General features: G+C 40.9%; 1 protein-coding gene across 1 annotated transcript in view; it reads left to right on the forward strand.

Moving 5' to 3' along the window:
- glceb (glucuronic acid epimerase b) overlaps positions 1-26,054 on the forward strand; it is a 47,008-nt gene that overhangs the window by 16,050 nt on the left and 4,904 nt on the right. The window contains exons 2-4 of the mRNA XM_079339404.1: positions 6,959-7,062; positions 15,151-15,680; positions 22,179-22,424. Of these exons, the coding sequence (XP_079195530.1) occupies positions 15,164-15,680; positions 22,179-22,424 (763 nt within the window). The 5' untranslated portion in view covers positions 6,959-7,062; positions 15,151-15,163. The remainder of the gene's footprint in view (positions 1-6,958; positions 7,063-15,150; positions 15,681-22,178; positions 22,425-26,054) is intronic.

A 26,054-nucleotide genomic window follows, 5' to 3' on the forward strand; every position in this document is an offset into this window, starting at 1 on the left:
GCCGAAGAGTCACACCAAGAAAAGCTCAGCTTGCTTTCGTTTATTTCAGTATTTCAGCAGGGATCTTTCTGTTTCTGTAATTATTCCAGCAAAGACCGCTGGTGATCTAATTATTTCATTAGGGAACCTGACCTTAGATTCTTCTTGAGGGAATTAAATGAACACTTCCCATCTCACACAGAAATCCTAGCAGGGTCTTCTGTCTGTTTCCGGCCCCTCGTCTTCGGTATAAGAAAACCGTACTGCTATTACCCTTCACTCCCCAGCACAGGTGAGACCAGGAAACAAATTCAGTAACTCGCGTATTAATGCCGTAAATGTAGTCAGCATTTGGCCATTACTGGAAGTGAGCGTTTGCTTTCCTTGAATGAGCCTGTTATGATAAATGGCCTCAAAGTGTCCCACTTTCCTCTTTTTCTTTTTCTATTTCTGTCCCTATCGTGCCGACAGTATCTTCACGTCTTGACATTTTAAGAGCGAGTCTGTCTGATTGATGAACATGCATATGCAGAACTCAGAGAGAAGAATAACCTCTGCGGCCCTGCCATCTCTGAAGCCCTTTGTTCCCCCGTCTTTACTTCTTCATGCCGTCATATCTGCTGGAGATTGAGCGATATATACCATCAAAGCCTTTTTGAAGCTTCCCACTCTCCTCCAAAATCCTTTTGATTTTCCGACAGCACGAGCTGTTTAATATTCCCAACTAGTCGGTGGCCTTTTCAGAGAGCTAACAAGGTTCTGAAGATGCAAGTCTTGTCTTCGTGTGAGAGGCAGCTGGGGCCCAGCCTTCTGCGTTTTCAGTGCTCATACCGAGTGTCTGCGCAACTAACAAGTTCAAAGCTGTTCGTCAGACGCACAGAAGCCAGGAGGACACGTTCCTGTGTCATGAGTCGGCTTGTGCTTTGTCTGAAGGGTGCCGATCCTCTCTCTTTCCTTTCAAAGACAGAATGTGTTCTCCTTTAACGAGGTGGGACTTTATTTGATGGGTCATGGGAGTCAAGAAGTCGTACTTTGGTTTGGATTTGATATGTTTAGAAATGAATCTGTGATTTGCACCGATCTACATTCGTTGACATTTGTGCTGAAAACCTGAAGTGAAAAATCATGAAGGCAGCCACACATGACAGGATAAACTTATACTCTAGGCCTGAACCGAAATAACACATCTGTGGTAAACAAACACTACTAAGATAGAAATATCAGCTTCTGCATACAAAATGAGATAATAAATAATTCCTGCGCTTTAACAAATTCGCTGCTTTAGCTAAGGTTTGTGTGTGTATTTTTATTTGCTACTTATTTGATGGTTAAGTTGTTCTTTGCCAGCTTTTTCGTACGAGGATGAAAACAGAGTTCACTGCTGTGAGCGCCACAGAGGCCTGACAGGCACCAAGGGTATTTACTCAGCTTCCAGAAACTTCCAAACTCTTATTTACTTTCATCTTGGCTTCCTCTCGCAAGCTTGTCTCTGCTGCCTCCCACTCCAAGCATTATCCTCTCATCCTGTTTCTTCCGTTTCGAGCTCGAGTGCTAAAGCAGGAGTGGCTCTCAGAGACACTTCGGATTTCGAGTTTCTCTGTTTTTGAACTGTGTTTGCGCACCGACTCCACCCTCCTCTCCGGAGCCTGTTTGAGCCTGTCGCTTCAGCCTCCAATGCTGACACTATCATGATCAAATGTTAGAATGCAAAAAGGAGCTCAGAGTGTTTGTTGGAGGTGCACATGGCTTATGATTGTTCTTGTCAATTATTGACATTTTTGAGGGGTTTTAGAGAATTCACAGATATTAAATAGTCAATGCATGGGGGGAGTGGGTGAACAGCTGTACACAGTGCTGGTGCACCCGCATCTCTCCACAGGCACAAAAAGAGAGCCATGGAGCCACTAAATGTATGCAAAGCACAGTTAAATAACATCAGAATTTACTGTCTGTTTCCCTGAACACTTGTGACAGCCACAGCACATCCCCCAGCATGTGATGCAGGCCCGCTGAAACCCTCTTTGTCCAGTTAATCCAGTGTGAAAATGACCCTAATGTTTAGAGAGTTGGGAGAGGTTGGCATGGGCCCCGAGCTTCGGGAGAGTATGAGTAACATTGGTGACGAGCTCAGGCCCTGAGGTTTGTTTTTTAAGTGTGCTCATTACTCTGAATCACATTGAATACGATAAGAGCTTTTTAAAGCATTGACAGGGGCTTCAGGTAAAAAAACAAAAAAACCTAAAAACGTTTTTTGGCAATGTCTTGATTTAATGTTATATGCAAATTAGTGATTTTAATCAGACTGGTATAAGTGGAATGATGGCATTAGCTTTGTTTCCCTTCATAACTTTCAATAAGATGTGCACAATGTTTCCGCTGGTCTCCTGTCTAATACACAAAAGCACTATATAAGCTCCAGTCTATTTACACTTAACCAGTCATTGCAGTTTGGTAAGGTTAAGGAAGGAATATCATGGTTGATGCAGAAATAAAACCAAACGAGTTTTAGGCCTATTACAGGTCTATCAGAATACTTGGCCCCGATATCTGACCAGACTGAAATTCATTCAAATTAAACTTGTTTTAATGCAGGGTATCAGAAAGTAAACGTGTCTATACTCTATATTTCTCCCCAAATGAACAGGGTTTTTTTCGTTACATGTTCGTGTGATGATAAAAACCAGAATTCTGTTATTTCATGTCAGCAAAACTGAACTTATTTGATCTACTTCTTTCATCAGCGTAGCAACAAAAGGAGCTCTTGGTGTCTGCCAATGCTCATGTCTATTGGAATCAGTTTGATTCAGTACTTGTTTTTACTAATGCATTGTTTAAAGTCCCCATCTTCTTATAGGGAGACTTGGAAAAGTGTTTATCACTGATGATAATGTTTGATAAGAAGGGATCACATACAATCAGCTGGCTCTCGCTCTGCGAGCAGAAATCTCAATTAAACAAGCTCTTTACTTCACAGACTCCGAACAGTTGGATCCAGCTCAGGGCATCAGATGGTCAACGATGGCTGGCACCGTGGTGGCATCAGTGGTGCGATCATTCAGTGTTTGGCCAGCCATTGACTCCCCAGAGAAAATGGATGTATTATGAATGCCTAACAGATGGGCCTTCTATCTCTTTTTTTTTAACCTGACTAGAATCCCTGATAGATGGCTGCTTGTGTCAGGATGGCAGCAAGTGAAGAGCGACTAAAGTAATTAATGGCCTAATATGACTCTCAGTCTAGCTGCAGTAAAAGAAATATCCTCAGCCTAATGTTCAAAATGTGTTCACAGGAGAGAGCCATAAAGTTGATGCTCGTGATTCATATGCGAGGTGTCAACCACTTGCTTAAGAAAGGTCGATTGAATGGGACAATATGTAAAGGCTATGAAAATGGTGTCAGCGCTGTGCAAAGCTTTAACAGCCACATGCTAAGCTTTCTCCACAGGAGCAGGAGTTCTCTTCTTTCATACCTTTCATAGCTTTTTAGAAATACCTTATGATTACATACACTTAAGCTCTCTTCAACTTTACAAATGACACTCTTAAGAAAACAACTCCAGCATAAAGGTGTCGTGCAAAAGAAGCTTTTTTATAGTGAGTCTAATGGATCTGTGGTTTCTTTTGTTTGCAAGAAGTATCTTGTTTTCACCTGCAGTGATTGTCAGCTGTGGCGAGTGCCAAGGCATCTAAAGTTTCTGATAAACCTCAAACGTTGTCCTTCAACTGCCTTTCACTCTTTTATAACACCATTATATGTCGTAGCTGTATTTACCTTATTTACTGTGTATTTATGTTGGTGTGTTCATTGACTTTGTCAGGAGTGACATCTGAGACCAAACAGTGCATAATATGCACTGTTCTTTCTATCTGCTGAAAAGCACAAATGGGCTAAACAGGCCTGTTAACTTTATTATGATGGTTGAGGTATTCTTTATACTGTATGTGCAGTGAGACGAGTTTAACAACCATAAGTCTGTATTTACTCAACCTGTGATGATGACACTACTGTCTGTCCGTCTGACATCAAGTATAATATCTATGACCTTCTGACCTTAACGTCTATAAATCATGGCTGTCACTTAGGGTCTCTACTGAGATGCTTCTTTAAGAGAAGTAAGACGGTATCCACATGTTGAACTGTTGCCTTGAAAATGCAGAGAACGCAGGAGTGGTGCAGGATGAGCTCCAGGAAGAATGAGCTGCCCGAGGCTGACGTTTACTCTCATTTTCTGCTCCTCACCATCTGCCTGCAGCACACCTGCCTCTAAAAAGCATCAGTACTCCCATACAGTAGCCTGGAACTATTGATTAAGACTGCTGACATTTCTACTTCCTTTTCACTGGCTGGGTGCAAGGTGTGCCATGCAATCTCGCGGATGAAGGCCAGATCCAGACACACACATTGCCCTTTATGTCACCAGAGTATGATGAGGCTTGAAATTCTTCACTTAAAATAACTTTATTTCACTTGTCAGGCCTAATACAGATTTGATCTGGTGTGCAGGGTGTAGATGTTTCCAAACATTAATTGTTTCAGAATTTAATTAAGCCAGACTTCTTAGAAATGTTGCTGCTTCTTCTTCTTCCTTAAATACTTTCAGTCTTTAGTGATGAGGGTGGATGCATCGAGCACTCTTCTCTCTTACAGATGACATATGTGAACAACAAGAAAGCGAATAAAACTTTGATATTAGCCATGCACCGACTCATCGGTTTCACATTGGTATCAACAGACATCAGCCCCTCAGCAGATAATGTGGCCTGAACTGATTTTAGTAGCCGATGTGTGTTTGTTGTGTTGTCGAAGTTAAATGATGGCTTCTACAACTGATTCCAAGAAGAGTTGTTTTTATTGGGCAGAAGAAGTCACCTGTAGAACTAACACTGTTCTGTTTCTGTGGTCAAACCTGAGAGGAAACATCAGCATTGTGGTTGTTTTATGTCCCACTCCCACTCGGTAAAGCTTGCCTAGACCGTGCTCAAACACGTTTGTCCCCCCCACCTGCCCGCACTCGCACTGCTCCAGGACTAACCTGGCCTGAACAGTTACCTCTTATACATACCACCATAAGAAATACTGAAGCACATACTGTTCATGGCTTCACATGATTATGAAGCAGGCTGAGTTTACAAGACAGTCAGACATGAAAATAAATAAAGGGGATGCACAGTTGAGTTCACATCAGAGAACAACACAGAGACTGTGACAGACGGTCTTTACTGCCTTAGTAGATTATTTTGAGTCGTTTTAGTCAGACGCAGCCAGAACACTGGAGGCTTCATGATAATGAAGGCTGACCACGTGGTGGAGCTTGTGCTCGTGCATGAACCGTACCGTGCCGAAGCACACGCCTCTTCCAAGCGCGCCAGGGGCAAGAAAGTGTGGCGCTCTTCAGCAGCACAGATCGTGTCACTCACACTAGTCAAACGACTTTAAAAGTGAAGCATGCGAAGGCACAGTATGAGTTTCCCAGTGTGAGTGCCAACCTACCTTTACAAACGCCAAAAGACATGAAAACACATCTTAATTAACATTTTTTGATACGGCAGTATCAGTATCAGCCCTCATTAATTGATTGGGGATTCATCTCATGAGACTTTTCCTCATTTACCGTTAGCCCTGAACAGATAGCAGTGTATAAAAGTGGGTTCCTATTGTGTTGTTCGTTTCTCTGATTCTTAGCCTTCAGTCTTTATGTTCTGTTCTCTTCACCTCAAGTATTTGAAAACTTCAGGCGGGCATGCTATGACAGAAGGAGCCCAGCTGGTTTTATTTCACCAATATCTAATTTAAGTGCTTTGTCAATAAGCACATTCCATGAAAAGATCAATATGCTCTCCTTGACGCGGCAATTTAGCTCCTTCTCTAGTTTAATAGCCTGTTTCAGCCGGGGCTAGAAATACATTGGTGAGATTAATTGCAAAGTAAAGTATCCATGTCACTCGGTGCATATTTGCACTGACAGATTGGTTGTACGTTAATGTCCCTGCTGTCGACGGGCCTGTGAATTCATCAAGGTTGCAATTACGATTATGTATTTGTTTCCTCATCTTAATTTATTGAGCGTCTGTGTCAGAGTCAATGGTGCATTGTTTTAAGGGTATAATGAGCCACTGTGGAAAAAAAAAATAAAAAAATTACAACAGTTCATTTTTTTTTTCCCTTTAAAAAAGAGTATGTACTGAAAAGCTGCTTAGCGAGAAGGCGCAATCAATCATAACCCACCTCGGGAAACAATCCGACTGTTAAAGGATTTCATGGTAAGAATGTGGAGCCTGTTCAGACCGAGATGCTCAGAGCACAGAGACGTGTATTCTCAGCTGCTCAATAACTGCAACGAATGCTTCACATCATGTCAGGCAAGTTAACGTTGAACATGTTATTGAACAGGAACATGTCAATTGTGTGTTATGTTTCCCCAGTACATGCTTGGGATTATCAATAGCTCGATGGAGTTCTTTGAAATTGTTTTAAATTGATGTGCTTGAGCGACACATGTCATTGTCATGGAGACAATAACTTTGGTTGAAAATATGGATCTATAGGGTCAGAGCCTACAGTGCTAACTACTTCAGCATGCTGCCTCCTAGCTAAAAGGATTCAGATCAATCAAACATGACCCAACAGCTTCCAAACTTGGAGACATGCAGCTTGTGACACAGAGTTGATGTGTCTTCAGATAAGGGGTCACAAGCCAAAGTGTAACGGGCTGCTACTCGGATCTTCTATCTGAGATTGACAGGACTTGATGGTGTCATTAATTTAAATCAGAGTTTAATGAATATGTGATTGCTGATGCACATGGAGGGAAAACAGAACAGCAATGTCTTTTCAGATAAGGATCAGTATGGAGCATTTTCCCATCACATACATAATGTTAATGTCATGTATTCAAAGTACATATTTGTGTGCATGTGTTGTATGTGTATTCCTTTTATGAAGTCATTAACCCTCCTTCTTCTCCTCTCCCATTTTAAGGAGCTGAGCAGACATTTCCAGAAGCATCAGTGGGGAAAAGACTCGGTGGTGAATGTGGACAGGATGTCCAGACAGTTGACCTTTTCTTTGTGAATGGATTAGAGGTCAGTATCAATGTCACTGATATCACTCATTCAAGCAAATGAGCATTTACAATCAAGGTCGTCGGCTCCCAATGAGGACAAACGGAATAAAATGATTATTTAGACATCATTAAGCACTGACATTTTGCTCATGCACAACCCTTCATTACGACTGAGCACTGCGTAAATTTGTTTTATGAAATGAACTCTGTGTGTGTGTGTGTGTGTGTGTGTGTGTGTGTGTGTGTGTGTGTGTGTGTGTGTGTGTGTGTGTGTGTGTGTGTGTGTGTGTGTGTGTGTGTGTGTGTGTGTGTGTGTGTGTGTGTGTGTGTGTGTGTGTGTGTGTGTGTGTGTGTGTGTGTGTGTGTGTGTGTGTGTGTGTGTGTGTGTGTGTGTGTGTGACTAAATAACTCGCTCTATATGCAGTACAGCCTCTTTTGCATGCCAATTTGTCCTCCGCTTCATTACATGGACAAATTAAATCTCAAACTTAGGCATGCCGCTCTGTCCGCTGTGAGAGATATCCCACTCTTGGTTGTATGATGAAATGATTAAGCGTCACTGTTACACGTCCCCCTAAGCCCTGCATTCGTCCTCTTGTCATCAGTGAATCATCTTTGATAGCATAAGGAGAGATAGAGCTCTTTGAACTGACTGCAGCTTCATTAGCTTGCATAACACGGGTAATTGTGCGTCTGCGTGAGGAGAAACTGCTGGACGTGTTAAACATCATTATAGTCAGTTGATGAAGGGCACAACACACCATATCACATAGTGTATCATTGGAGCTATCAACTCTTCCTGTCAAGTGATGCCTGAAACTTTTATCTGTGTAGAGGCCAGAGTGATCTTCCACAAAGTTTGACTTTGTTAAATAATTAACATGCTTGAAGTCTTTTCCCACAAGCTCAACTTAAGACGCGGTATGTTGGCTCACAGGTGCAAATGTTTTGCTACCTGTTGAGCTTTACTAGCGGGTATGCTGCAGCTCATTAATAACTGCCACGCTGCCAAAACATTCGTGGTAAATACGGGGCTCCTGAATTTCTGTAAAAAGGTGATTTAGAGTCAGCTTACAGAATAAGGCAGAAATATTTGAATCCAAATGACAGGGATGGAATCTTTTAAGATGAATACGCCACAGTCTGCACTGTTAAACCTTTAGAAACCAGCATTGACTGATCAAAAGATCCTGTTCCCTAAGCCTTTAAACAATTCACACGCCTATAAAGATAAGTCTGTCATTTGATTCACTCTGCTCCAAAATAAGTCTTCAGCTCTCAATGAAAGAAAGTGCTTGACTGACCGGGGGTTCTCTCGTCAACATTTTCTGGATTCTCAGTAATTACCCTCCCCATCAGTGATGTGTCTTATCAAATATACATAATCCACAAATGGACATTAGAACACTTTATTGGTGATACAGAGTACAGAGTAATGACGAATATACACATTTATGAACATGGAGTGCTCTGAATCTTTCTTGGGAAAACATTGGCAACACTTTTTGTGCATAAAAAAGGTCATTGTTTGAACTCATGAACCATAATAAAACTTAAATTCCATTGCTTTTCTTTTTTTCCACTGACTGTTTGAGTCTACGCCGTCCAGATTTCCTGTTGCAGCACCGTGCAGTCCTATCACAGCACGATTTCTCAGTATGAATCATCCTTTTCAGCATATTTTTATGATGTTTTGGGACAAGCAGCTGGCATGACCTGCATAAAGTTGTTTGTCTATTTCTCTCTTGTCTCTCCTCCATTTGATTAGGAGTTAGTTTAATCCCTCAGTAGGGCTCGGTTATAAGCTTTTTGGTTATGACCTGCTTAATCCTCCTACAGGAGATAAAGCACACAGTGGCATTAACTTCAAAGCAGTTTACTCTCTTCTAAGCTGCCTTTAAACAAAGTGTTCTTACTGAGCACTGGTGCTAGTTTAGTTGTTGGTCGGTTGTGTTTGTGTAGGTCTGTCAACTGAGCATCTGCTATTATTATCAGTGATGCAGAAGGAAAAAGGACCATATGTTGTTTGCAGACTTGGAGGAACACCAACTTTTTTGGTCTCAAGTGCAAGTTTTTCAGTTTCGTGGTGTTACTGGATCTGTAAGTGTGTCACTCAGGGCTACAACAAATGGTATATTAATAGAAAATACATTGGATTCAGTTTTCTGTTCAGTGCTTTTCAATGCTATTTTCTTTGGTTCCAGTTTAGATTTAAGGGCGGCATTTTCTTAAAACCGCAATGAGCTTATGAAATTTAGATTTTTCTATCTTTGGGGGCGTTCTGTCTGCTGAACAAATATCAGACCAGTCAGGAAGCTCCTGTGAGGTGAGTTGACGATGAAATCTTGTTTGTTGCAGCCTTGGTGTCACTAGTTTTGGTTCCTTACAAAATCCTTTTGGCAAGCGACTTTCATAAATGTTGTGGCTGTCTGGCAGACATCAGCGACGGTACAGCCGGCAGTTTTCCTTGAAGTGAGTCCCCAGTGCTTCGTCATGAATATGCAGACCCCTCTGCTCGCTGTGGCTGCAGCTCTGCAGTAACTCTGAAGAAAGAAACAGAAGAGAAGAGGGTGATCAGGAACAGGTAGCATTTCTCAAATTGCAATCATTACCTAGTTCTTGTATACTCAACCAAGTGGCAGCTCAAATGTCTTTTTTTCCCCACCACATTAGCTTTTTATAATGAGCTGTTTTTACACATGCACATACCACGTTGGTGGGAGCTGCATGTGTGACGGCTGATATTTTCATCCCGACTTAACCCTGGCTTTTTCCAGTCAGCCTCTGGGAAAATTATCCATGTGAAATAGGGATGAGCTGTGTGAAAAATGGGGATGCTAAAATTCTGAATATGACATTTAACATTTCAGTACGGCATCCATGATTTAATACCAATTGTGAATTCAGCCTATTGGCTCAGTTAGTTTGTGCCTGTGAGTCCACACGCTGGGATGAGGAAACGCCTCCACTCACTATTCGTTAAAGCTTTTTCACGTCACTTTTCAATCTATTGTATATTATACTGCATAATCTCTGTATTCTTATTTGTAAATCTGTTTTTTATATTTTTTTAATATTAGGCATCTACAGGGTTGCTCCAACAATATGTTGTTGTACTCGTACAGTGACAATAAAAATGTCTGATCTGACACATTTTGTGTCTTATCTAGTGTCTGATAACACGTATTACTTTCACATGGCGTGCGATTTAAAGAGGCAGCAGTATGAGGACGTACCACCATCCTTCAAATATTTGGTGTTGGGACATTTCAGTTTAACGGATAATGACCGTTAAAGAGAAAACGGTGACCAAAAACAAAAGGCCTACTCGGATGGAAACACTTTCCAATTTGGAGTTTGGTCAAGTTTCGTACGCTATTTTGCACTCTTTCATTGATGCTGTGAAAACATGTGAGAACACGTGGAGTTGATATAAAGGCAGAAAATTGTCATGATAGTGCCGGACTCGCTTTGTCACAGTCCTGGATGTCTGCAGCATCCTTTTTCCATTATGCTGCTCATATTGCTTCCTGAACACATCCTGAGTGCCTGTGTGGAAACAACATTACACTCTTCAGAGCTTTATTGTTCGCATCAGAATTTTTAAAGTGTCAATAATTTGCCTCAGATCAGCCACATTTAATAAGTGGAACCTTTTGTGTAATGAAAGCTTCTAATGGTTTTGTTTTGGTAAATCCTGTCTGAAAGGAAGTGTTAACTTATTTAAATAAAGCCAGCTCGTTTTTTGTACTTCTAATGATTTAGATGAATAAATAAAAATTTGAAAGTTGCAACAAGTAGAAGAGATTGAAGAGACGGACGATGATATTTATAATATTTCTTCTTACAAAGTGTCATGGTTTTGGCTTTTTACTGTCAGATTTAGCCTTAAATTCAATCTGATGCCAACACAGTATCATAATCAGGCTCCACACCAAAACAGTCAGCCACGCACACACGCACAAACACACACACACACACATATATTGAGGCTCTCCATGGGAGCTGACATGCCTCCCAGCTTCAGCATAAGCTGATCATTTACAGGCAGCGTCGAACAGCCTGCCTCTCTCCAGCCGTGGAGGAGAGCAGTGAAAATGTCAGGAGTTTAGTTAAGGCTACAACACCTGCACCTCACGTATACACCCGGGCTTCTGCTCCAATAGCTCCCAAAGGCTGGCTCATGAGCACTCTGCTTTTATTGCTGTGATGACTGCTTGTGATTTCTATGCCGGAGGACAGCAGGAGAAGAAAAACAGCTTTATTCAGCCGTCCCTATGCTCACTGCTGCAGCCGTTTTGACATGTTGTAAATGTTTTACATTTACATTGGGGACCAGGACTCAGATTAGCGGCTCTTTGGATTTGAGCTTCTTTATATTTAATAAGGTCATGTTATGTTTTTTTTCTTTTTTTTTCTCTACTTTTTTTTCTTTTAAAAAGTTTTTATTTCATGATTCTCTGCGAGGGTCTGAATTTTCACTCACCTTGTTACGAAGGATTTTGTGGATAAAAACTTCAAAACATTTGCATATGATGGGAAAACCATGCAGCTCAATGTCTATGTCTCGCTGCCAGTGTCTGTATTTTAAAGCTAGGGGTTCACTTGCTTTATATAATGAATCAGCCATCGGGGCACCCAGAGGTCCCTCAGACGTTACGGTCCATGTCAGCTGAAAGGTCAATGCTCACAATCAAAGTGTAAAGCCTTTGATCTGCAGAAGCAGCAGAACAGCCGTGTACTATCAGACATGTGAGATTCCAGAGACCTCTGGGAATCAGAGTGTCAGTGAATGAAGCTAATGTTTGCTCATGCAACCAACGTTAAGAGATGTCAGCAGTGTCATCCAGAAGTTGTCACACACAGATCCTTGATCCTTCCAGAGTCAGATGAGACCTACCAACAAGTCCCTGAGTATAAATCAACTGACTCAATCAGTCTTTAGAGATTGTCTGAATTTCTGGGGATATTCAGCCAATTCAACAGGCTGAGGGGTAGAGATGGAGCTGGACACCCGGCAAAAACCAGAGCGATGATCCAACTACAGTAGGACTGATGATCTCCACGGCGTGTAAGGGCCTTAAATGTAAAATAATCCTGTTTTCTTAATCTCCTCTATGGCAACAACAGATAATATGAAAATAATTTAATTTGTACCTTTTTTCCAACACAATGAGGCATACTTAAATATACTTAATACTTACTCGCCTTGACACAATGTATCATTCTCTGTCAGGTAAAATTTAGCATATGCCATCCCCTTTGTTATTGTTTTAATAATTGGACTTATTTTACATTTCTCGTTAACAAACAATGTAACAAATCAAATATCATGTTAGTTTTCTCCTTTCAGTCGTCTCTCTTTCCTTCTTGAACTATTTCTCTGGTTTTTCCTCCAGATTTTTCTGCACCTGATTTTTCTGGTTGCTTTCCAACCTCTACATACAAAAGAAGAAAGGCTCAATTGTTTGTCAAAAAAGAGAAGAGTGATATTAATTCAGAACTCTAAATCAGAGCACTTATCATTTTTGATCCCCACTAAACTTCTCCTTTTAATTGTTTTGCTCATCTGTGACATTAACTCCTCGTACAGTGGCGCTCTCTGTGTTGGCATGTTGCCATGCTCTTCCCGCTGCTGTTCTTAAGCCCTTTTCTATACACCTTGAGCCTGAGCTCAACACCAGCGACGAATCACTATAAAAAGAGCCAATTATTTATAGTCGCCTATCTGACAGGGCTGGTCCCACTTATCTTTCAGGGTGCAGTCCCCCAGGCCTTCCGCCTCGCATTTCCAGCATTGTCAGAGCGGCCCGACGGCTCGATCTTTCATCACTGCACCAGGCTGACATTTCTCCAAATATCAATGATAGTTTTTATGTGTGGCAATAATTTATCAGGCACAGAGATGCACCAAAGCTTTTTTTCCCCCCAAGCACTGACAGAAACACAACAGCGAAACATTTTAGAACTAAAGCTCAAAAGAAAAAATAAATCTCTAACACTTTTTGTGTTTTTCTTGTGGTTCAGTATTTATCAGTAAAATATGTTCTGTTTTCACATCTCTACACTTTAATTACCCTTCCACAGCTTAACGGCAGCGTTTAGCTCTGGCCTTTTACTTCGAGGCCTTTTATTTTTTAGAGGGAGCTTTTCTTCATCTCCTACAACTTACACATTAACTTTGTTCGAGAAGATGCTAACAACCTGCAAAGCTGTAGCCCGGTCCAATCACTGCACATTAATTGAGCTGACCTTTAGTAGTGTCTTGTTAAAGCTGAGATATTGAAATGAACTTGGGGAGTAATGATTCTCCTCCTCTCCCACCTCTCTCATCAGAGGACTGAACTCTGTTGTCACTGTAATTCTAGATTCTTTGAGCGGTAAGCTGTAATTAGTGTGGAGGAGGAGCCCTTGCTATGTGTATTGATTTCTCGCAGGCTTGGTGAAAATGCCAGAGGAACACAGAGGACATGAAAACATGGATCCAGACTGACTGATGGAGGCTGATACGCATGCTGCATTGTTTAAAGGCTCTGTTCGCCTCGTCGTTTGAAGTATGGCAGAAGGAACCAACAATCAGAATGGAGCTTTGCACACGTTCTGCACGAAGAAGCATAAAATCCATCCAAAAAGGAATGGATGAGTGTACAAGTTAAAATGCACTGAATGCATCCTTGACATTTTTAAAGTAAAGGTAGCATTAACTGAAAAAGTTGGAATCAGGTTAAAGATGAACACAGCTGCCATTCTGCGAAGTGCTTCATCTTTGTCACTTCAGTCATATGCTGTTTACAGAAGTGTGATGTTTCAATAAGATAAGTGTGCTCTTGTTAAAGTCTGATAAATATACAGCTAGAACCAGACCACACACCGCTTGTACTTTACCTGCATGGATGTATCTGGTGCTGAAGTTTCTGCTGATCTGGAAAAAGTAACATATGTTGTGTTTATCTATTCTATAATCATCGATACGCTTTGGAGGTTTTTGTTGGTGGATTTTGTGACATTTCGACAGAAGCAGGTGACAGGCAGTGTTTTCCTTTGTTGATGCACATTAAACAGGCAGACATGTCAGGGGTATAAATAATTAAATAATAATAATTATTCTAATATTTACAGATATCCCATACAGAAGGGTTGAGATCAAACAGCAAGTCTTCTTGATAGAAAAAGCTGACTTAAAAAAAAAGCATGCACAAAAAAAGACGCCCTTCATCACAGTCATTGGTTGCAGTTTGTAGTAAATGTGTAACTTCCCATAAACGCCGGGAATAAAAGCTCAAGAGTCAGGTAGAAGTCACAAACCTAGACATCTCCTGTGATTCCCAACAGACTCTTTTCTTACCTCATCTCCACCTGACAGAGAAAATGTGGATGTGACACAAATTAAAACTTGTCATCTATTTACGGAACGACGTTCTCACGGGTGTTTCATGTACGAATGAAAGAAACTCTTGATAGAACTTGTACTAGACTCCACTGTTTCTTATCAGGGTCATTAGGCATGTAGCTCGTTTACGTTAATTTATTTTAATTAACAACCATTCTGATTTATAAATCAGTTGACTTTAAGCTCGAAGATGTAACATCTGCAAACATCATGTAAACGAAAAGACTTTCTACCAGGAAACAGTGTTTGATGTTTTCTTGAGAACATCTGGTCTTTGTGTTTACATGCACTCTGAACAAACATGTTAGACGGGGACAGTTGCTACAGAACTCCTGCAGGATGATGAGCAAGATCCTTATTCTTAGCAATTTTTTTTATTTATTTTTTTTGGTAACTTTTTATGAAGTTGAACTAAAAACATGAGCGGGACACCAAAATAGTCACAAGACATGAAAAGAGCCATACTGTCCAAGCTTCAGTCCATTTACCCTTTACCATTACTTGGTGATCTTTTTGTTAGTAAGGCTCTCGTTGTAGCATATTTTACATTGGGTCATTGAGACATTCAAATGGTCAGGTGTGATGATCAGGTTGCCGTTTGATGCATTGTACCAGAGTTAGATTAGAGTTAGAGTCATGCATTTTTTTGGTCCTGAAAAAGTCTCTCTAAACTGTCAGTGGATCAAGCTTCAGTTGTCTTGTGTTTGTGCCATGCAGGTAATTTGTGACCATGCGTTGCCTGGCTGCCCGGGTCAACTACAAGACCCTCATCGTCATCTGCGCCCTCTTCACACTCATCACTGTGTTGTTATGGAACCGCTGCTCCAGCGACACCAGCCTGCACTTCCTGCCGCGCGCTGCCTTGGTGGATCCAAGTCCGAAGGTGGGGGATGCTAGCATCAGCAGCCAGCAGCACCCGCCACAACCCCCCGAACCCCCGCCGGTTGTCGGGGTTGTCGGCGGGATCAAGTATGAAGAAATCGACTGCCTGATTAATGATGAGTCCACAATCAAAGGCCGGAGAGAAGGCGGAGACGTCTACCTCCCCTTCAGCTGGATGGAGAAATACTTTGAGGTTTACGGCAAAGTGGTGCAGTACGACGGCTACGATCGGTTTGAGTTCCAGCACAGCTACTCAAAAGTTTACACACAGCGGGAGCCCTACCACCCCGATGGAGTCTTCATGTCGTTTGAAGGGTACAACGTGGAGGTCCGTGACCGTGTCAAGTGTATAAGTGGAGTGGAAGGTAAGACTTTTGAATAAATGTTCGTCACTCAGATTTCCTTAGAATCTTGCATTTCTCATGAGCTTCATTTTGAAAAGCATCTTTTCTCTGTTTCTAGAAACAGTTGTGACAGGATAAGTGGTTTTGAATCTAAGCTTTCAAAAAGAGCCGTCAGGTGGATGTCAGTTGCTCAGGTTAGGTGTGCAACTGAGATCAACAGTCTCGGGGAAAAATGTGCTCACTTCCCCTCTTTCACCTGACAAATGAGAGAATGATGGCAATTAAAATGATTCCCTTTACATCAGGTTTAAAACGTGACTTTATGATTGAAACTATGACTTTATTCAGCAGATGTTTTCACATTTTGCACATGAACTAAAATAATAATGCTAACCACTCAGGCTTTTTGAGCCTGAGTGGTTAGCATTATTAGCATAACACATTATAATAATAATTTACACTTTATTTACACTTTATTAATCCCACGAGGGGACAGTTAACAACAGTTTTACCACAATTTTCAGCAATATGCAACATGAAATGTGATAGATGATATTCTTTGATTTTTACATATTTAAATACTCAACTCAGTACAGTCAACTATCAGTGGAAAAAGCTGCAACTTGTATTTAAAGGAAAATGTTATCAGTCTTGAAGCTGTTGATGTATTCCTTAGTTCTTTCTGATAACTTATTAATATAACTTAATAATATACTGCTTATATACATGCTCATGATCAGTTAGTCAATAACACTTTTCATTTTAACATGAGTTTATCCTTTATTTATTGAACTTCACCTCCTGGATGTATCTGAATTGCTTCATGACTTGATAATTAGGAAGGATCTTATTTCAAAAGCACCTACTCAATCTCTGCCACCCGGTCCCAGACTTTGTTCTCCTTTTTTTTTAACACTGTTAAACGTCATTTTGTCTCGTCTGGATTCAGACACTGTCAGCATGTCTTTGACTTTATTCCTGGATGTCGGTAAAGTGACTTTACTCTTCCCGTTGCTTTCACACTTTGCGTCCATCCTCAAAGTTGTTTTCTTTGTACGATTCCTCTTCAAGTAATTACCATGAAGGATCAATAGCTCATTTTAAGAAGCTATTAGTTCAAACCACATTGTCATCAATAAACTCCAGCGCCCCGCTCATTTGAAGAAGTGGCCTTGTGTACTTGCTTCAGATTCCAAAATAGATATTCATTGTCACTTCTCTTCCTTTGTTGTCAAAATACAGCAGCCAACAGTGACACAAGAGAGACGCAGTTAAAGCAGGAAGTCGAAATAAAGGGGTCAGAATGTCTCAAATATATCCAATGATACCATTGTTGTGTTTGTTAATGACGGAGAAGAGAGATTTTGTCGATGTTTTACCACAGATCTGGGCTCTTTGCCCCTCAAGATGCACGCTTTTGTTTTTGTGGGGAAATGTAATCAAAGATGATATATCCACTGGCAGTGTCAGAAGCTGAGCTTAGCTTGATAAGTAATGATAGCTGGTGTCTGAAAGAGCATCTGCTGACAGTTAATAGGTATTTCTGCAGAGATGGATCGTGCATCGTTTCCATATAGTTTTTTTTTTTCTACTTGGGAATGACACAAATCTGTTGTAGTTGTTTTTTGGATCATCTCACAAACTGAACTCCACAAACCTTTTTTTTTTTAAAGTGAAACTACAAGAGTGTTGTTATGAATTTAAACACAGAGTAAAACAGATTAACCATACACAGACTGGCTCCAAAGTTTTCTTTAAATGATAAACTTCTGCCCCACTTCCTCACATATACTGGAAGAAATATGTATAAGGGAAAATAGGTCAGACAGGAATCCAGCCAAGTCTGCTACCACCTCTGGGCTGAGCAGCAAGGAGCAAAGTTATTCTCACTCTCTCATTTCCTTCAAACCCTTTCTTTTTTTTTTTTTTCAGCATAAGATGGAGGAAACGCATCCACATTCTGCTACCTTCACACTTGTGCACATCCACATAATTTTGCAGGGTTCATTAATTAAGCCCAAGGCTCCTAGCTACTTAGCACTCCACATACGCAAGCACACACCTCTTCAACTTAGCATATTTTTATAGGTGAAAATAGCAGTTCATTAATTAGCCTGTCACAGTCCTTGAAACCACAGGGCTCGAACAAGGTCATGGGAGCATTTCTCTCCCAACACTCCCTGGTACCCATGGAAAAATGATTTAATAGGACCCTCAGCAATATTCATTAAATGTGGTGATGGTTCTTTTACATCCCCACTCTTCTTTAGTATTCATTTGGGATCTGGTGACTGGAGTCTGTATCAAGCGTGTGACAAGCCTGCACCTGGTACTGATGTCTCAAGTTTAAGCTCATTTCTTTAAACCAAGGTGTTAATTGTGATTTAGTTTGAGTGCCTTTCAGATACATTAATTTAAATGATCAAACGGTCATTCATCATGGATTCATGCTCACATCTCCTGTACGCCTTGTTTTCTCATGTTCAGACAGAGAGGTCTCTGTTTCTTTCTGTTTCTCAGAGCCCCCATGAGACAAAGACCGGAAGTTTAGAATAATGAAGCTCCAGGAGTCGGGAAGCTATCATTAGTGGAAGTAGTTAATTCTCTTTAACGACATCCTCTTAGATCACGACTGGTCTCTCCATTTCTTTTCTTTTTTTTCAATACATCTTTATCCTGTCTCCGAGTTCTTTAGCAGACCATCATCAATTAAACATTTTCACAAAAACATATACGAGGACCTTTACATAGCTCTAACAAACATTCATCAGATGGAAGTTTTCACCAAAAAGGTTAAAACAAACGAGCAACTTGACTTGTTTTTTTTTTGGAGAATAGCTTTAAATTTAAAATATGTAGGAAGTTAGTATGCAAAAGTCAAAAAGTTTGAGAAAATGAAATAAAACTTTTTTTTGTTTTTAAGTGTCCTTAAAGAGCTTAATTTTTTGCAGAAAATGAAAACAATAATAATATTGAGTTTTTGAGTGTCTTCACCAACTGAACGCCTGTACACACTCCACCTGTCAAAGATACACAGATAAAGACACATGAGGAGAGAGGTGTGCTGTGCTCAAGGGTTCATGGACATGAGCTTGTATGGCGCTTTTCTAGTTTTATGATACTCAAAGTAGGTCACATCTACCCATTCACACACTGACGGCAGAGGCTGCTGTGCAAAGTTTCAGTATTAATCCATTCATACACATTCGCACGCTGCCGCCATCAAAGCAGCAGGAGATGTTTGAAGTTGACCACATTAACATCAACATGTGGCTACAGGAGCCGGGGATAGAACCCTCAACCTTTTGACAGAGTCGACCCCTGAAGCAAAGATAGATAACAGGTTGATTTCACTCTTGTTTCCCATGATTAGCTTAGCATAAAGAAAGCAGGTCTGACCTTTCGCCATGATGGATTGTTTTTTACTTTGATCAAGGACACTGCGGTGAGAGGCAGGATGTAAGACTCCAAAACACAAATGAAGTTCAAGAAGAAACAGTTTTGCTTACTTTCATTTCTGTAGAGTCAAAATTTCCAATTTAAATGTTTTGTTGTTTATAGCCATCGTTTACAACCAGGTTACAGGATGTTGATCGGACTGTGTGAAACATTTTGACACAGATGGTTGTGATTCTCATCTTTATGTTTGCATGGTCAAATACACTAGAGTGCAATAAGACTGATCATTTATTTTAATGTGATTTTAGTACTTTGCGTTAACAAGCTTTACATCTACATGTAGAGAGGAATAAGTAAACGGGATTGCCTTCGCTGTAACAAAGATATGACCTCGTAACATTTATCTGTCCCCTTCAGTTTACATTAATCCCAACTCCTTAAAAAACATCGGGGCCTTTTCCTGCAACATGCTTAACTGTATCCACCATTTTCTTCTGGTTCTCTGCAGTAAGATTGTCTGAGTTTGTTTGCACAGACAATTAATCCGAAGGAGGCTTAAAGCGGTTAAGAGCTTCAGAGCTGGGTCTTTATTCTCTGTGGGCGTAGCACAACAATCGACCCTTTCACATAACACATTAGAGTCATTTGATCCAACGTTAATATCAAACATATTGCTTGTTAGAGCTTTAATATCTGCTCCCATTCTCCCAGATGTCACAGTATTTTTTTTCTGACCTGCTTGAGGACAAAAACCAAGCCAGTGACATTGAACAACACTGAGATGGTGGGGCTCTCGTGCTGCTACGTAAACTTCAGCAGGCTTACAGCCGACTGAAATTGGTACACTTCGTTCCTCAGATTTCTATAAGCCTGCTCGCTGGAGTCATGAAAATATGCCGCGGCTTAGCAACTATTCCACATGGATTATTTAGTGTTATTCAGTGAGAAGCACAGCGCGACAGTGTTAGGATTTCTGACAGTCATTTGACTCAAGTTGTCAAGGGAGATGCCAGTAACAAGACAGGCATGAAGCAGAGTCTGGCGAGGGATTGGGAAGTTTGTATGTGTTAGTGTGGGTGCGAGTGTGTATGAGTGTTTATTGTTTGTGTTCTTTTACAAACACATTAATCAAATGTATCGGCTATCAATCAGGAGTTCTTTGTGTCAACTTTTTCTACTTACAAGATGTGTCATGGAGCCAAACTTTGTGCTTGTCCCTTAACGAACTGAACTAACTTTAACTGGAGGATTACTTTTATCATGAATGTTGCACACAAGTTAGACACTCGATCCTGATGTTGATGTATGTGATTCAAATGTGTATTATTATATTTCCTGTCATAGATTTTAGATTAGAGGGAAAATTCTGACAAAGCAAAGATGTTGAAAGGTACATTTAAACGTGTTGTCCTCTTTTAAACTCATCTGAAGTACAAACTAGTACCTTCACTCTTAAGTCATCATGCCCGTCATGGTTTAACATGAATAGAATAAACTTGAAATGAACCGGTACAGACAGTAATGCTAAACTTCTATGTGTTTATGTTTCAAACATGTCGTCCTTCACGATGACAATGACAAGGGGAAAATTCAACACTAACATATGAATAATCTTTAAATGAAATGTCCTGGAAATCTCTGTACAGGATGCCATGGTAAAAAGATCTTCCATTTCTGCCTGTCAGTGGGACTTTTTTAGTTTGTTTGCTATGAAATAATACAGAAGTTATGAGCAGTTAATCCATTAATACAACTATTATACAAGTAGAAGAGTATGAATACAGACAGGCCTCAACTGTAGTTCTTCTACAAGTTGTGAATACAAATAGTCAGCGTGAAATGTATCTTAACCCAGGTCGCTGCATCGACACGTTCAGGAGTCTTATGCACAGATGGGTCGGATCCTGGTTGGTTGGAGGATTTCACTCGCTCTCTTTGCTGCCAAAGAACGTCGCTTCATGTCCAAACAATGAGAAGACCAAAGATAGATGTTGGGAGAAGTTCAAGAGCTCTCGAGAAGTCAGAAAATAATGAGGAAAAATCCTTTCCTCATCTTTGTCACTCAAAGTACGATTGAGGAATATTTTAGTAGTTAGATGTGAAAGTCCTAAATGATCATTTATGACCTAGTTACTTTGCTTTATCCTGCGTAACCTGTGCGTGTGCGTGTGTGTGTGTTTGATGTTTGTTGACATTAATTAGCAAGCATTCTCATTTTAATTGTTGCTCTTTGTGAAACGCTTTGAGCTAACCTTTTTAAGGTGCTATAAAGGTCATTTACTGTCTGAGTTATTTGCGTAACAGAAAATAAAAAGTGGAGTCTCCAGTGCAGTATTGCCTTCTTTCTGGAACGCAGCAGGACTCTCATTAAGTGATCAGCTGTGTGTGCAGATTAAGAGAGGGGGAAACATTATCAGCCAGCCTGACTCACAGTGTGTTATGTTATTCTCCTTTTTAAAAAAGGATGGGGTTTGGGTTGCTCGTGTGCTCTCTCTGTCACAAGGTCTTTATGTGAACTATCTGTTAATCAGAGGGATTCTGCTGCCTGGGCTATTTCTGGTCTTGAGAGCAGGGACTATAGGCTCTTATGAAATACAGTAGCTAAGCTTGAATTTCAGCACACTGTCCAATCTGCTGGTTTGTTTTGAACAGTTTTTACAGGGATTGATTCATCTGCTATTTATGAGGTTTTTATAAAAGACCCAAAATGTAATCCTTTTTATTATTGTCAAAGTTGAACTCGTTAAGCTACGGGAATGTTTGATATTAATAATTAATTCTGTTAAGTTTCTATCACTGGAGTTATGATTTTAAAGGGACAGTACTACAAACTGATTCAGTATATTGAGAAGAAATAAAAGCTTCTGTTACCACTGCAGCTGCCTCCTTAAGTTAAACAGCTTCCTGAAATAGACTTAAAACAGGTAAAAAAGAAAAAAAGAACTCCAAATAAATTAGATGATCGTCTAAACTCCAAATTTAGATGCACTTTTATGCAGCATGAAAGCTAAAACCCCAAAAGAACAATGCAATGCCTTCAGTCTGTTCTGCATAAGAAGACCATTTTCTATTCTTATTCAACATCACTGTCCTTCTCTCTTCCTCCCTCTCTTCCACCAGGAGTACCTCTGTCCACTCAGTGGGGCCCTCAGGGCTACTTCTACGCCATCCAGATCGCTCAGTACGGCTTGAGCCATTACAGCAAAAACCTGACGGAGCGCCCTCCCCACGTGGAGGTCTACGACACCGCTGAGGAGAGAGACAGTCGGGCCAGCTCTGTGCCCTGGAGTGTGCCGAAAGGATGCAGTCTCAGCCGCCTCCACGACAAGAGCCGAGCGACCTCTGTGCGTCAGTTCACTGCTGCAGGTATGTAAGCTCTCCATGTGCCCTGATGGCCTCCGGGCAAGGAGCTTATCTCCTGTAAACTGAGGCTGTAGGAGGCCCGATATGCACCTTTGCCCTCAGGACAGGATGATAGTCTGCGGTGAGTCACCGCCACGCAGAGAGAGAGAGAGAGAGAGAGAACACTGGCGGACAGTCCCGGTTGGCCGCAGACCCGGAACATAATAACAGATTCCTAAAAGTGCTGATTATTTAAGAAGCAGCAGACACAATATCACACATTTCCTCCTCCTTTCTTCACTGACTCAGACATTGCCACATCCATGATGTAGAAACACATTGTGTGAAGACTGCAGACAGGAACACTTCTAGCCAACAATGTTCTCACTTTAGACTTTATTTCCAGAGCATGGATATCAGCAGTTAAAATGATAACTCTCATCTCCAAATGTTTTCAGCCATAGACAATTAACCTCTGTAATGTTTTTCGATCAAAGGACAAAACAAAGCTTCAGGCTGTTGTCTGGTTTGATCACTCTTTACAAGCAGCTCCACGCTTTAATGAAAGGCTCTTATCTATTTCCTCTTCGTTCTTCCGAGCGGGATTTAAAATGAGTGGAAGGAAGTGTGCGCGGAATCAGTCCCGTTGATTGGGTTGCGTTAGCAAACATAACGTCCATTCATTAAGAGGTTGATCATAAAACACGGTTCTGACCTGTACTGCACACTGCAGCTCTGACATCATATTCGTGGAGCTGACCCTGTCATCCAAAGGGACCAACATGAGTTTTATCTTCGGCTCAGGTTCTCCAGGACTTGTGCAACAACTCATCTGTGAAGCTAATGTTAGCTCATTCTGCTTCAGTCCACAGCGTTCAATAGCGTCATTTGACGGTCATCAGTCAGATATCATTAGCTCTGACATTAACAGAAGTGATCTGTCTGTAATTGTATCACTGTGACCAGCTGTTTGATATTAACTAAATGATTGTTCCTGTTTGACTCGGCCCACGTTCAGTATTCTTGTCAGGAGCAGCGTCACAGCAGAATATATGAAAACATATTCAGCTCTTTGATGAGTCACATCCAAAATGTAAATCAACTTTAGTTTTTTTTTTTTTATCACATGGACATAGGAGATCTGACCTAATTAGTTAAATCTTTTTTAAATGTTTAATTGTCTGTCTGTACAAAGGAGGCCTTCAGAAAAATGGGGACTTTGGCTCCTCATAATAAAAGAACAGAAGGTTTGAAAGTTAAAGGAAAGGCTTTTTCCAAGGCTGCAATGATTCCGAGAAAATCTTCTCTAACCTCCCTCAGACTTTGTGTCGCCCTTTTATTGTGTGCAGCTCTCATCTTTAAAGAGGGAGAAATAGAAGAAATAAAACTCTCGCTCCTCTCCTTCTCTTCATTATGTAGCAAACAGAAATGTCTTCAGGACAGCGGCATGTGGGGAGAATGATCCCATTTGAAAGAGTGCAATTAAAGTTTCACCACTGGTTTCATCCGCAGTAATGACAACTGTCTCTGTGAAATTTACCCAGCTTTTGTTCATTAATGTTCTTTCTATGAGATGGAGAACAACAGAAAACCATGCCTGCTGCTGGGTTAATGTGTTCGTGCTCTGCATGCAATCTGCGAGTCTGTGAGTTTACCCTTGGCCAGAAGAAGAAACACCGCTGACTTAAAGAAACGAAGACTGTGTATGGTAATGTGATCGGCCTCTTTTTGTTGTTTGTAAGAACAACAGAACAGTAAGCCGTGCCATTTACACATGTGGTTTAAAGCTCAGCAGTGGAAATGTTAATTAGATTAATGAACACGGGTTTTTGAGACATTTTACACTGGAAACAGAACACTAGCACAGCCTAATGTTAGCATGATTTCACCCCTAACTTGACTAGTGTGAGCGCTCCAATCCACGCTCAAGCAGGGTTTGCTCTATTGGCTGGTACAGGTCATGCTTAAGCATGGCAAGGGTTAACGTTGCCTCGTGTGAGTGCGCCCTAAGCTCTAATAGTTGATGATATTTTGAAAGCAATCCAACCTCTCTCCAAATTCTTAGCAAAGAAGGAAAAAACTGTGAATCTCAGTTTGAACCACAAACCTGATAGCAGGAACAGGAAGTGTTATTGTTGAGTAGTCTGGCTCAGTTTTATTCACTCTCTGACTGATTATAGTATGAAGATATCTTCTCCATGTCGGGTCAGTAGCCTCTGCTGAAGCCTGTTCTCATCGTCTTCTTTGTTATTAACAAGTGACAGCCAGGACTATAAAAATCCAGACGAAATGCGGATGGCTTCATTTGTCTTCAATCAGTCATTGTTATAGTCTAAGATTAAAAAAAAAGAAGCCAAGTTAAGGCGTTGCTAGTGTAGAGGTTAGAGTGCTCATCCCATGTAAGGGGGCTAAAGCCTTTCAAGCGGCTGACCCAATCCGACCTGTGGCTCTTTTCATTTTATTTCTCTCTCTAAAAAAAGAAAAAAGAAAAAAAAGAAGCGGAGTTTACTTCCTTTAACTGAACACCATGACAAAAAAACGCAGCGACATAATCGAAATCCTTTAAAGTCGAAACAGTAAGTTTGATCAAATGTTTGGAATGTGTTCTTCAAAACTGTGGTCTGCCGACACAAGCCTGTGGCTAAAGTCGCTGGATATATTGACGTAAATTTTCCTGATAAAAAAGCAATTAGAGGCTTCCCTTATCTCTTCACCTCGGGGTGATGCGTAGATTGTGTCCTGTAGTGTTGTTTTCTACGGTGTGGTGGAAGTCGAGTACAGTAGTGAAGAAACAGCTTATTTCCGAGCAGTCTACACATCTAAACTATAAATAAAAATCTGACTTTATTAGGGTAGAGATGTGAAATCTGGCCTAGTTTTATTGCTGTTAAATGACCAAGGCAGAGAGCCGCTTGGTGCTGGAGTTATTTTTGGATTTTGAAGAAGTCCAAATCTTTTACCCAGTGCTGACTGTGAGCTGTCTTTTCTTCTCCTTTGATCTCCTGCTGATATTTCCAGGACACTCTCCCTCTGAGTCTGCATGGGTCCTCTGTGAGCTGCTGCCTCCACTGTCATTTTCACCTCCTTCTAATTCCTCCTCTTTCAACCTCTCATCATCATCATCATCATCAACAATTTCATTTCATTCCTCCACCCTCCACTTCTCTCTCTCTCTTTCTCTCTCTCTCACTCTCTCTCTCTCTTTCTCTCTCTCTCTCTCTCTCTCTCTTTCTCTCTCTCTCTCTCTCTCTCTCTCTCTCCCCCTCACATCTTCAAGTCGCTTTCATCGCTCTCTCTTTCCTCCACATTCTCATGTTTTCATCATCACTCCTCAGACCTCCCTCGGCAAACCTCTCCCTCCGTTAATCTTCTTCTTTCTCTCCCCAGTTTCAGTTGGTCTTCCACCTCTATTTACTCATTTCCTCCCACTTATCACCCCTCAGCTTTTTTGTGCTTCCTAAACGTAGCAATCATATTACCTCTATCTATTTTACCGCCGTTTTCGCACCGCTCATCCAAACTTTTCTTGCCTCTGCTGTCAGGTTCTCTTTCTGTCTTTGCCTCCCTCCACCTACTCCCCTTCTTTCTGTTTGGATCTTATTTTCACCCCTCCTTACTGTATCTAGGGCAGCAGTGTTGAACAGCCTCTCAAAT

Source organism: Symphodus melops (assembly GCF_947650265.1).
Source record: "Symphodus melops genome assembly, chromosome: 3".
In the NCBI taxonomy this organism is placed as follows: Eukaryota; Metazoa; Chordata; class Actinopteri; order Labriformes; family Labridae; genus Symphodus; species Symphodus melops.